The 11,387-nt window shown below is 38.3% G+C and overlaps 1 protein-coding gene across 1 annotated transcript; it reads right to left on the reverse strand.

Annotated features, from left to right (window-relative positions):
* Positions 1 to 83: 83 nt before the first annotated feature.
* LOC139824405 (uncharacterized) lies at positions 84 to 7,258 on the reverse strand. Its single transcript, XM_071796935.1, has 3 exons — positions 7,175 to 7,258; positions 611 to 2,202; positions 84 to 248 (listed from the first exon to the last, which is right to left on the reverse strand). Exons 1-2 carry the CDS (start codon positions 7,256 to 7,258, stop codon positions 613 to 615), a joined length of 1,674 nt encoding a protein of 557 aa, XP_071653036.1. The 3' UTR covers positions 84 to 248; positions 611 to 612.
* Positions 7,259 to 11,387: the final 4,129 nt, after the last annotated feature.

Below are 11,387 nucleotides of genomic sequence, written 5' to 3' on the forward strand. Positions count from 1 at the left end.
TTTTCCTTTAAGGGGTTAGTCTACCCTGGAGAGCAAAAAAACAGGCGAATTTTCAAGAATTAATTTCAGACGAAATATCGGTGATAAATGAATGTTTTTTTTTTATTTTCTTTGTTAAAGTTTCGAAAACATGTCCAAATTTTTCTGCGTTGAAAAATTTCAAGATGGCGACGAGGCACTCCTTCGCACGCAACCATGTTTTTTAGAGGTGGTCAAACGGTGTACATAGTTTCTGGAATGTGGATGGTCTGAAACAAAAAAAAAATATAGTCATAAACTATATTGTATTGTCTTCGGTATGACCGAGCGTTTTTTCTCTCCTTGTTTTTGGCGTCAAGAAAAAAATTCCTGAATTTTTCGCTGCATTTTTGGACCCAAATTACGTGTTATTATTATTAATAATTATTGAACAAAATATTATAATGAAAAAATCGTCGGTCATACTGAAACTACTATTCCATAGAATATGTGTACCAAATTTGAAGTTGATTCATCGATTAGAATTCGAGATATCGTGTACACCGTTTTGAAAAACATAGTTTTGAGAAAAACGCGTTTAAAGTTTCGGTACTAGTTTTTTGAGTGAAAAATTGCATTTTAAGCGTCTTACCGTTAATCAGCCATTCCTGCGTCATACAGTAAACCTTCCACCTCGTGAAAATTCTCTTCGAGAGCCGATTGTGCTGTTCTTCTATTAATTCTTTCTTGTTTGGAGGTCTCGAACGACCGCTTGTCAGCAATCGCAATTCGCAGCTCATCCGCTTTCTCGCACATTTCGAAGGCATTTGGCCCAATTTGTAAGTTCAGGACGCCCATCATTTGTAGAATACTCTCGTACCCGTGATTAAAAATGCTTGCTGCAAAATACGATGCCACTTCCACGGTTTTCGCGCCACTAAATACTCGTTTCGGAGCAAACGACCATATCATAGCGTTGACACTCTCGTTGGCGTTTTGGGTGAATCCGCCGACACATCGCGATAATAAATTGTCGTTGCTAAGCTCCTCGTATATGGGAGTGAGGGCCTTTATAACATCATCGGTGAGAGCCGGTTTATGTTTGTAAACAGCGAGTTTATCCTTCGCTTTTGCTTGCTGCCAGGTGCACCAGCTGTCTTTCCCAGGCGGACAGTTATCATGCTGTGGTTTTTCATCGGTCGATGATTTATGTTTCAATGTTGCCCAGATTTCCTTCTTCATGTCCTCCGCGGAATTTGCGTGTCTTCGTATTGCCAATCCGTAATAAATGCTCAGCTCGTCAATAAGTTTCGCTGTCAGTTTGCCTTTTCCGCCGAGTCTTTTATCTTTTCTCAATTTCCGAAGCCTCGCCCCCATTCGTTTTTGTACATGGCCAACACATTCCTTTTTTATTATAATAAAATCGTCGCCATACGGATGAGATTCGCAAATTCCTTTAAATGTTTTGCAGTCTCCATCACCGACATACGCAGAATATTTCACGTTGTACAATTCCTCCGATCTCTTGAATATTTCTATGGCAGCGTCCACCTCCATTTTTCCGGCACTTCCCTTGTGATTGGCACTGCACTCCTCTGCATGAGTTTCCGACCATTCCTCGAATTCCAATGTGTTTAGTTTTGATTTCCAATACTCGCACTGTTTACAATACGAGCATTTTACCACGAGGTCAAGCACTTTTCCAGTGTAAGAGCCGATCACAGTTGTCACGCCTTGCAGCGACGAAAAGCCGCGTTTCCTCCATGTTCCGTCGCCAGAAACTGTTAACCCTCTCAATTCGGCTCCATTTTCGGCATTTTCCGTTAACTGTTTTTCTTCAGCAGCGGCTACAGAAAACAGTTTAGTGGCAACGGCTTTCGACGCACAATGAATATTACTCATCACCTCATAATAAACGTTTTTGTGGAATATTTTCGGGAGGTCCATTAGACCACAGAACTTTTTAATGCCATCGTAACCGATTCCAAGGAGTCTCATAGCGAAAGTGATGCGCCTGTTGACTTCGTACGCGGTATTTATGAGCGGACAAGAGAGGATGTAGCGTGGTTCACAGTTGACGCAATTGACCACTAATTTGAATCCAAGTCCGCGAATACTTGATTCGGAAAAAGTAATATTCCCACCGCATTCTTTGCATTTCACCATTTCACTCAACGTTGAAAAAAATGGTAAAAACACAATCAAACGGTATCCGTAGCCAGCATTTACAGGCACTTGCACTTCCTATAAGTCACTTTGTAATTTTTTCGCGGAAGCACTCGTCGACGCGGTTTCCTTCTCGAACATATTTAGATTTGATGGTTTCGGTCGTTTTTTACTTCTTGAAGGTCGTCCACAATTTTTACGTGAACCCTTTCTCTCAGAATACGTACGCTTCATTTTCCGACAGTTTTCGAATTTCTGCGATACGTTCGACTACACGGGAAACGGCGAAATGACGACAGCTGTTCGAAACTATGGCTATAAAATGATGCAATACTGGCGTGCTGTCTGTTGAAGAATGCTTCTGACTGACTCAAAATATTTTTAACGACATCTGTTGGTGTCGTTAGTGTATTAGAGAAATTCAAAATTGAATGGTAAATCGTTATGCTGTATCCGCCGAACAGGTAACGATTTGCAGCAGATAGGCGTTTCGGAGCACTCCGGAGCGCTTGGGTAGGAGCTCGAAATTTCAATGAAAACGAGTTCTGGCAGGTATAAGACCTTTTGTCCCTTATTCTAGAGGGTTCAAAGGATTTTTTAAGCCAATAAAAAAAAATCGATTTTTTTTACCATTCCAAGGTAGACTAACCCCTTAATGGCGTTATCTTTTCATTGTCATTTTCTGTACTGCGTATTGCAGAATTAGTGTTGCTTAATATATATCCACTTTCTCTAACTGATTTATCATTTTTGGAGGTACATGGTTGAATATCCATATAATTCTTAAATGTTTTATTCATATTTTCTTTTTCACTCATTAAATCCTGAAAATTATTTTCATTGTGTGGATTATTCTTTTTTTCTGAAGCAACAATATTGCTGTTTGTATCTGTGTCATTACGCAACTGTAGTAAAAGATCATCTTCATCTTCATCTAAATATTCCACTTCTGTTGTGTCTTCCTGTATAGCAAATAAACATTCTATTTATATAAAAATTATTTATGTCATAAAATATACAAGTATATACGTATATTAAATTTTTATTCTTTTTTACATGTAACGTAGAGGAAGAAACACTGTGGCTGTGCTTTAAAATTCACTACTTGTACTAAAAATCTACAGTTCAAGCATAATATAAATTTTCATCACTGGTAGTAAATTTTGAAACAGCCTGTCACATACAGATATTTTATTCATATATATTTTATACATATTATACGTGCATTTGGAAAGATGCTATTACCACTCTTATGCCTATTTCTACCGCTGTAAATTAACTTTAATCTTGGTTTAACTTACTTTCTATCTTTCTCTAATTCTATGAATTGGAAAAAGATACAAGATAAGATAAACCAAGATTAAAGTTAATCTACTTTGGTAGAAATGAACATTATGACCAATTCCACAAATTACTTTAACCGGAGTTTAACTAACAATACCTAATAGGAGAGTTTGTTTTATATAAAACAAATTCTCTTATTGGATATTGTTAGTTAAAATCCGGTTAAAGTAGATTGTGCAATTGACCCATAGTATGCTGTTATTGTTTATCTAATGAGTGAAAAAAATAGAATGACTCTAATGACACTAATAACGTCTTTCCAAAATTTACTGTTAGTGATAAAAATTTATATTATGCTTGCACTATAGATTTTTAATGCAAGTAGTGAATTTTGGAACACAGCAATTGTGTTCCTTGCACTATACAATTATATATCCATTATGTGATCTCATTAACCATTTTATATTAAAAAAATTTTATTTTATACAATTAATAAAAACATTGCCAAGTGTAATTATGTTAAATTAAAAAATACTTGAATTTTAAAAAAGTTAATTTTTTATTTAAGGTAAAACAAAAAAATTACAATTTATATTTAAATTGGATATCCGACCGTCGTTTTATAGACGCTATGTGGATGATATTGTTATGAAGATTCCTCAGAATAGCGTTCAAGATGTTTTGGATTACTTTAATAATTATCACGACAGACTTAAATTCACAATTGAGTACGAAGTTAACGGCCAACTTAGCTTTCTGGATTTGTTGTTAATTGTTAAAAATGACACAATTATAACAGATTGGTTTCATAAAGAAACTTTTTCTGGGAGGCTATTGTCCTTCTATTCGAATCATCTTATTCAACACAAAATAGGAACTATTTATAGTATGGTTGACAGAGCAATTATATTGTCTCATCCTAGTTTTTACAACAAAAACTTAATATTTGTCATTAATGTATTGCTTGGAAATGGGTATCCCATCGACTTATTATTCTCGCATATCAATAAAAGACTGAGAAAACGTCAATCTATAAAAAACAATAATATAGATGATGATTCTGAACGTTCGCAAAAAGTGAAAAGTTTTATTGTTATGCCTTATTTAAAAGATACTTCTGAAATTATCACCTCAGCGGTCATCAAATCAGAAAATTCCGTGGGAACCGTATTCTAAACAAATTAAACAGCATCATAAAAATCCTGAAGGATAAGAGCGCTCAATCGTCTAAGAATAATGTTATTTATAAAATCTGTTGTAAGAATTATGATGCCTCTTACGTCGGTCAAACCAAGAGGCAACTACGTACTAGAATAAAAGAACATCAAGCTAATATTAGATTAGATGCGTCCAAGCATTCGGTAGTTTCAGAGCACATTACCAATCATTCTTTCGACTGGGACAATGTGGAGGTCTTAGAAGTGGAGCATAATTATAAAAAAAGATTGACTGCAGAAATGATACACATCAAAGAGCAGCCTAACGGCATAAATTCAAACAAGGACACAGAATTATTAAACGAGGCTTATTTTGATGTGTTGAGGCTGTTGTCATAGATATATTAATAACAATGATTACTGGTTGCTCTGCCCTTGCGATGTGAATGTTTTCTCAGTTCGTCTGCGATCTTTAGCTGCGAACACTCGCTCCTGATTGACGATGGAAAAAATTCTCTTGCGTTCCGTTGCTCTGCCCTTGCGATGTGAATGTTTTCTCGGTCGTCTGCGATCTTTAGCTACGAACACTCGCTCCTAATTGACGATGGAAAGAATTCTCTTGCGTTCCTGTGGTACCGACCGCTTATGTAAGTCCACTTTTACGAGTCAAACTCAATTATTAAATTCACGTGTTCCTGCGGAATTTCAAAATTTGATTCAGTTGCCACTAAGAGGGTCTGGCGACAATGGCTTTCGTTTACACCAACCTCATGGACGCACGTAAGCATTGCAACGTAATGGACGACCGATTTAGCTTTATTCGACAATAAATCGTAGCGCCGGATCGTATCCGAGTCCTTCATTTGTTAATTCGACGTTATTTGTGAAATTGCGGTTCTGAAGAAGGCCAAGTATGGCCGAAACGTAAACCAATTCGTTTGTATTATTGTAATTCGAATATATAAATTTCAACACCTATTATTGCTCGAAATTTGGCCTTGTTTAATTGTTTTAGCTGTTTGCTTCATCAAGCGTAATTTTTTCGTTATTTATATTTAAATTCTTATGTAATACATTTTACATATTTGCGCGCGTATATATATAATTATATACAGAATATCACAGTTTTTTAATAACGCATGTTCTTTCAGATATAAAATGAGATCGTGTCTTATTAATCAAGCATTAATGAGGCTTTTGAAATATTGACAAGATATGCCACGATGGCATGTTGTTACGAATAAACAATTAGTTCTTGATCATTTAGTTTAACATCAATATTAACCCTCGGTTACCTCACCAGGGTCTAAAAGACCCTGCACGTGTTTAAAACTCGCGCCCTTTTTGAACGAGCAGTGGTAGGGACTTCGGACCCGGGAGGGGAAAAAAGTTTGAAGGGTAGCACTAGCCTGGTCACATGCGAGAGTCAGTTCGGTCGAAGCAACCACGGCAGACAATGAGAAGTGGGATGCTAGGGTCACTCAGACCCTGGTGAGGTAAGAACGTGACAAAAACGATTACTGTCAAAATACAAGTATAAGTAAATCTTATAAAAAACAATGTATTTAAAACAACCTGGCTTCGAAGCGCGGATCTAGCTCGCGGCGGGCCTGGGTTCGAAGGAGGTGCGGAGAAGCAGACGGGTGGCGAGGTTAGCAAAATGAAGGCGTGTCTCGGTTAACAGAAAATAGTCAAGTTTATTCTATAACAATAACAATATATGCTCGCGACATTTACAACGGGTCAGTGCGTGTGTATCGCTTTAGCGGGATTCGCTCGCGTATGCCTGCGCGGTTTCCGACGGTTGGGCGTGCGTGTGAGGCGACGGTGGTTCGGTCGCGGGCGGCGCGGGGCAACCCGCGGTATGTGCGGGGCGGAGCCGTTGCTTTCGTATTCTCGTGGACCGAATCGCGTGGTGGTAGGTATCGGTACGGGCGGCGCCGGTTTCCCGGTCGGCTCGGCCCGGAGCGCGGAAAAATGGCGCGAAGCGCGGCGGCGATATGGATCGCGAAGCGTGGGTAACGCGGCGGAAGCGGGTCGTCGGCCGAGACACACTCGGCGAGGGCAGAGAATGCCGGAGGCGCTCTACCGTCTTGTCCGGACAGGCTTCGGATGATTTGGATAAGAGAAGCTGGTCCTTCGCCGAGACGCACTCGGTGAAGACAGAGAATGCCGGAGGCGCTCTACCTTCTTATCCGGACGGCTTCGGGTGATTCGGATAACTGCGAAAAACTGGTCGTTAGCCGAGACACACTCGGCGAAGACAGAGAATGCCGGAGGCGCTCTACCTTACGTTCGGACTGGCTTAGTGCGGGAATTCAGGATCGGTGTTGTCGGGAAGACGGATGATCGAGAATTGCGCTTTGTGCCAGCGACGCCCGGGCTTATATACGCGTCGCGGCGGCGTCGCGGCGTGGTGGGGGTAGCGACGGCGATTGCGAGCGCCGGGCCGGTGCGGCGGAGCGATCGGGGATCGCGGCGCTCCGACGCCGTGATCGCGTTCGGCGGTCTTCGGCCGCCTTCGGCACCGCTCGGCGCGGTGAAGCGGTTGCCGCGTTAAGTCCATTCGCGGACTTCCTAACATTGCATGTGAGAACGATTAAAAATACGCTGGGCACACCGTGCCCGTTCTTCACCCCCGCGGGTAGTCGGCTGGGTGGTCTCGGCGTGGTGTTCCTGCCGGAACGATGCATGTTTGGGGGTGCATTGTTACATATTTATGCAATATAATGATAGAAAAAATATTCTGTGTTGTATAAAAAGTAAAATATTGGATTTTATTGGTTTACAGAATCAAATAATATCTAGTAGCTTAGCGTCAAGATATTGATTTCACGGCTGCTGCGACATTCTCAGGTAAAATTTAGTAAATATTAACAAAACTTTTTTAATCAAAACTGTTTCATTTTTTCATTTTAAAAATTATTATTATTATTATACAGAAATGGAGACAAGGTCTTGCACTCGGTCAATGGCCAAGGTGGTACACATCGTTGAACAAGATTCTGAAATCGAAGATATAAGATATAAAAAAACGTGGTACAAATGTGTAAGATGCAACAGTCCTATGTGTAACGAACATGCCGCAAAAATATGTAGCATTTGCGCACAATAATATAATATTTGTTTTATATGTTTTTTTAATAAATAAAGTATTTTTTCATGCATTTTTATTGCATTTATTCAACATTTTTACCGATTTTATACAAAAAACATGATTTTTTACCTCTCCATAGCCGCCATTTTGTATTAGCTATATGAAACTTTTTGAAAAATATTTTGTTATTCTTCTACATGTTTATATTTCATTCCCAAGGTCGCAAGTTTTACGATTAAAAAAAAAACGTTTTTTAGAGACAATAATATTTGATCGATTTTCTTCAAAAATCATGCAACTTTACTTTGCAAAAAAAAATATACTTTTTGGAATTAATCGTTGAGACTAATTTTTTCTTAAAGTACAAATCTTGACCTTTCGAATCATGTATAAGAAACCTCTTGTATTTTTTTTAGTCAGTACTACGTTAATTTAAAAAAAAGCAAATTTTTTTGTTTCTTCAAAAAAACATGTTTTCTTTTTTTTTTAAATAACATTTACATTTTTTAATTTGTAATCTCACCTGCACAGTCTTGTAGATCTTTAAAAGATGTATCGATTAAAAAAAAATGACGTCAAATTGATGCATTTGTCTTAAAGATACAAGCTGGAGAAAACGCCAGGGTTTCTCAGACCCTGGTGAGGTAATATCGGGGTGTAAAAACGTAAGGTAACTGAGGATTAATTTATTTTAATAGAAATTTTCAGACCTGCAATCGAACAAGATTTTAATTAAATTGAAAATTGATGAAAAAGAAACATTAACCGGTAGATTCTCCTACGAGAGAATTCTATTAGAATTCAAAGAATTTGTAACTGAAAAAACATGCGATATTTTGGGTATATATATATTTATATATATCTCTCTCTGTATATATTCCCATATACAATTACAATCAAGTTCATCACAGTGTTTTCGTCACAAAACGACAGTGACGCGCCTATATTTTTTTCTTCATTACATATCTTCAAATATATAAAGTGCTTTGTATGTACCAAAGAGATTATGAAAGTCGTTTAACAAGCTAATCAGGCACTATTGTAGTGAATTTCTTAATGCTTAATTTCTTAATCCAAGTGAATCTCTAAATTATAAACTTTAGAATAGAATTGAAATTAGCGGAATACCCTGATGTTTAATATAAAAAAATAGTCATGGTCATGTCCAAATTCCAATTGAAAATAAAAAAACGTAAATTTTACGAAACACTACTCGAAATATCCCCTACTCAATTATTAACTTTTCCGATATAATAAAAAACAGTGTTAACAACGTCACTAAGTAGTATATATTTTATTCTATCGTACTATAGTTACATCGACTACTTACTCCAAAACAATTTAAAAAAAAACGATGAATTAATGTACAATAACTTAATTCATCTTTTTTTAATATTATTTATACTTACAATGAATTAAGTTTTAAAAATAATTAACGTCCCTATCGCGCCCCTCTATTTTTTTCAGCCGTCTCTTCCTGGTTTTTGCCTGAAATATTGTATGACTAATCTGGTCTTTACATGGAATCCATACCCTTAGTGTAGGGCTATTCGATTAACAGCCGGCCTCGTATGTTCGTTGCTGCGCATGTTTTTTCAATCCCCCCACCACACATTAGTTTCCTTCTAGCTATTCTTTTCTCCTCTCTCTTACTCTTTTGCCCCCTTTGTCACCTTAGCCCCTATTTCCTTTCCCTCGTTCTCTTTTTAGATCTACTTCCCCTATTTCGGCTCCTTGGCCTTCTCCTGTCTCTTTTTCTTTTCTTCTCTCTTCTAAGCTTGGGTTCTATTGGCTCCCCCTCCAGACGAGCATTCTTTTGGTACGTGGCTACGCGCTTATTCTTTTCGGTTTTTTGCGTTTTTCCGCTGTTCTCGCCTGATCTTTTTTTTCCCTTTCTGTAGCAGTGTCTCCTTTTGGCCCGGTTTGGTTTGTTCTTACTTTTTCCCGGTTGTTTTTCTGTCCTCCCGCTCGGCAGGAGCTTCTTTTTTTGTTTCGTCAACCTTCGCTTCATCTCCTGTTTATTACTCTCCCTACTTCGTGGCTCCGTTCGTTTTTTCTTTCCCTCTTTTTCTCTCTGGGTCCCCTTCTATTTATAAAGTTACTTCCTTTCTTTTCTCGCCTGTCGACTGCATGGTCTCTGTTCCTTCTTTGTCCTTGTTTCTTATCTAAGCCTTTCCAACATGCTTTCCCTCGCTCGTTTGTGTCGCTTTTGCCCTTTTCATAGCCTTTTGCGTGTATTGTTTTATCTTCTTCGACCGCTTGTAGGCCTATTTCTGCTGGTATCTCCTCTTCCTTTTGTTTTGTTCTCTTGTAGCGATTTCCGTTGTTTTATTCTAATATTTACCTTCTTCTTCTTTTATCTGTAAACATTTCACAAATCACATCTTCCACATCCTTGGTTTTTTTATTCCGAGTAAATTTCTCTCTCTAATTTTCTCTTTTTTTCCATAACTCTACATTCATTGTACTATATTTCTCTGTTGCTATATTCCCATTTCTTCTAAATTTAACTTTTTTTTTCCTCTTTGCTTCCCCTGTCTCTCTCTCTTTTTTTTTTTCTCTCTAACTCCATGTCTTTTTACTTCTGTCCGCCTACTTCACCTTTTCTTCACAACCGCTGTTATGGGTGGGAGCGGCCCGTGGTGCTTGTTTCTATTCTTCTTTTCTTCTCGCCTGCCTGTTGCCCTGTCTTTTGCCTCTCGTTTTCTCCCTATGTTTTCTTCTTCTTTTTCCTGGCTGTTTCGTTGCTCTTTAAGTTTCCTTTTTGCTCAGCGTCTAGTGTTTAACCTCATTTCGGTGCTCTCCGGATGTACTAAGATTTTTTTTTATTTCTTCTAAGTTGATCTACGCCTTCAGCTCCAAACATATTTTAGCAGTCTTCTCGCTGATCCTTCTCTCCGCTTCTTCTCCATCCTTCTTAGTTTCCGTGATTTTGTTCCTTTGATCTTTTCTTTGGCTTTATCTCTGCTGGGCAGTCTCTCTTGTAGTTATACCTTATCCTTGTCTTATCACTCTCGTTTTGGCAACATCTCTCCTTCGTTCCGGTTCTTCTTTCCTAGCATTATCCTTTTTTTACTCCTCCCTGTCTTCCTTCGATTCTATGATTGGCCATGCGCATTGCCTCACTAGTCCTTTTTGACCAAATTTGTTGCAGTTCACCCGACTGTTCTTGCCACCAACCTACCTGAGCGACTTTCTAATGCCCTTAACTTCTGGCATGCTCATCATTGCCAGCTACTCTGCTTGACAGGTAGAGGGGTAACATATGTCCCTGTTTATGACTTCTCCATTCTATCACATCTCCAAAATAAAGTTGATTATATATCCTCCGTGGATTAGAAGCATGCAATCTCTGAAACTCAGCGTCTTTCTGTCAATCGCCATCTAACCTCATCTGTTTTTTAACCTTTTAACCTCATCCTCTATTTGCGTTTCCTCTATAGATTCTGAAGACGTCTTTTTACATCTTTGCTTGCCAGTCTTCTTTTCCGTTTGTTCTCTAATTGTCTTCTTCTGTTATCTACAAATATTTTTACCTTGCAAATTCTCTATCCTGATTTCCTTTTTCATTTTCCCTATCCATTAATCTTTCCTATCGCTTCTACTCATGTCCTTACTCTTATTCTTTTCTTCTCTTCGCTGCTCTCTTTTCTTCTACCTTTTCCTTTTTTTCTCGGTCGCAATCCCCTCAACACCCCTTATTTATTCTATGAACCTATCGATAT

This window comes from Temnothorax longispinosus, unplaced genomic scaffold (genome assembly GCF_030848805.1).
Source record: "Temnothorax longispinosus isolate EJ_2023e unplaced genomic scaffold, Tlon_JGU_v1 HiC_scaffold_359, whole genome shotgun sequence".
NCBI classification, from domain to species: Eukaryota; Metazoa; Arthropoda; class Insecta; order Hymenoptera; family Formicidae; genus Temnothorax; species Temnothorax longispinosus.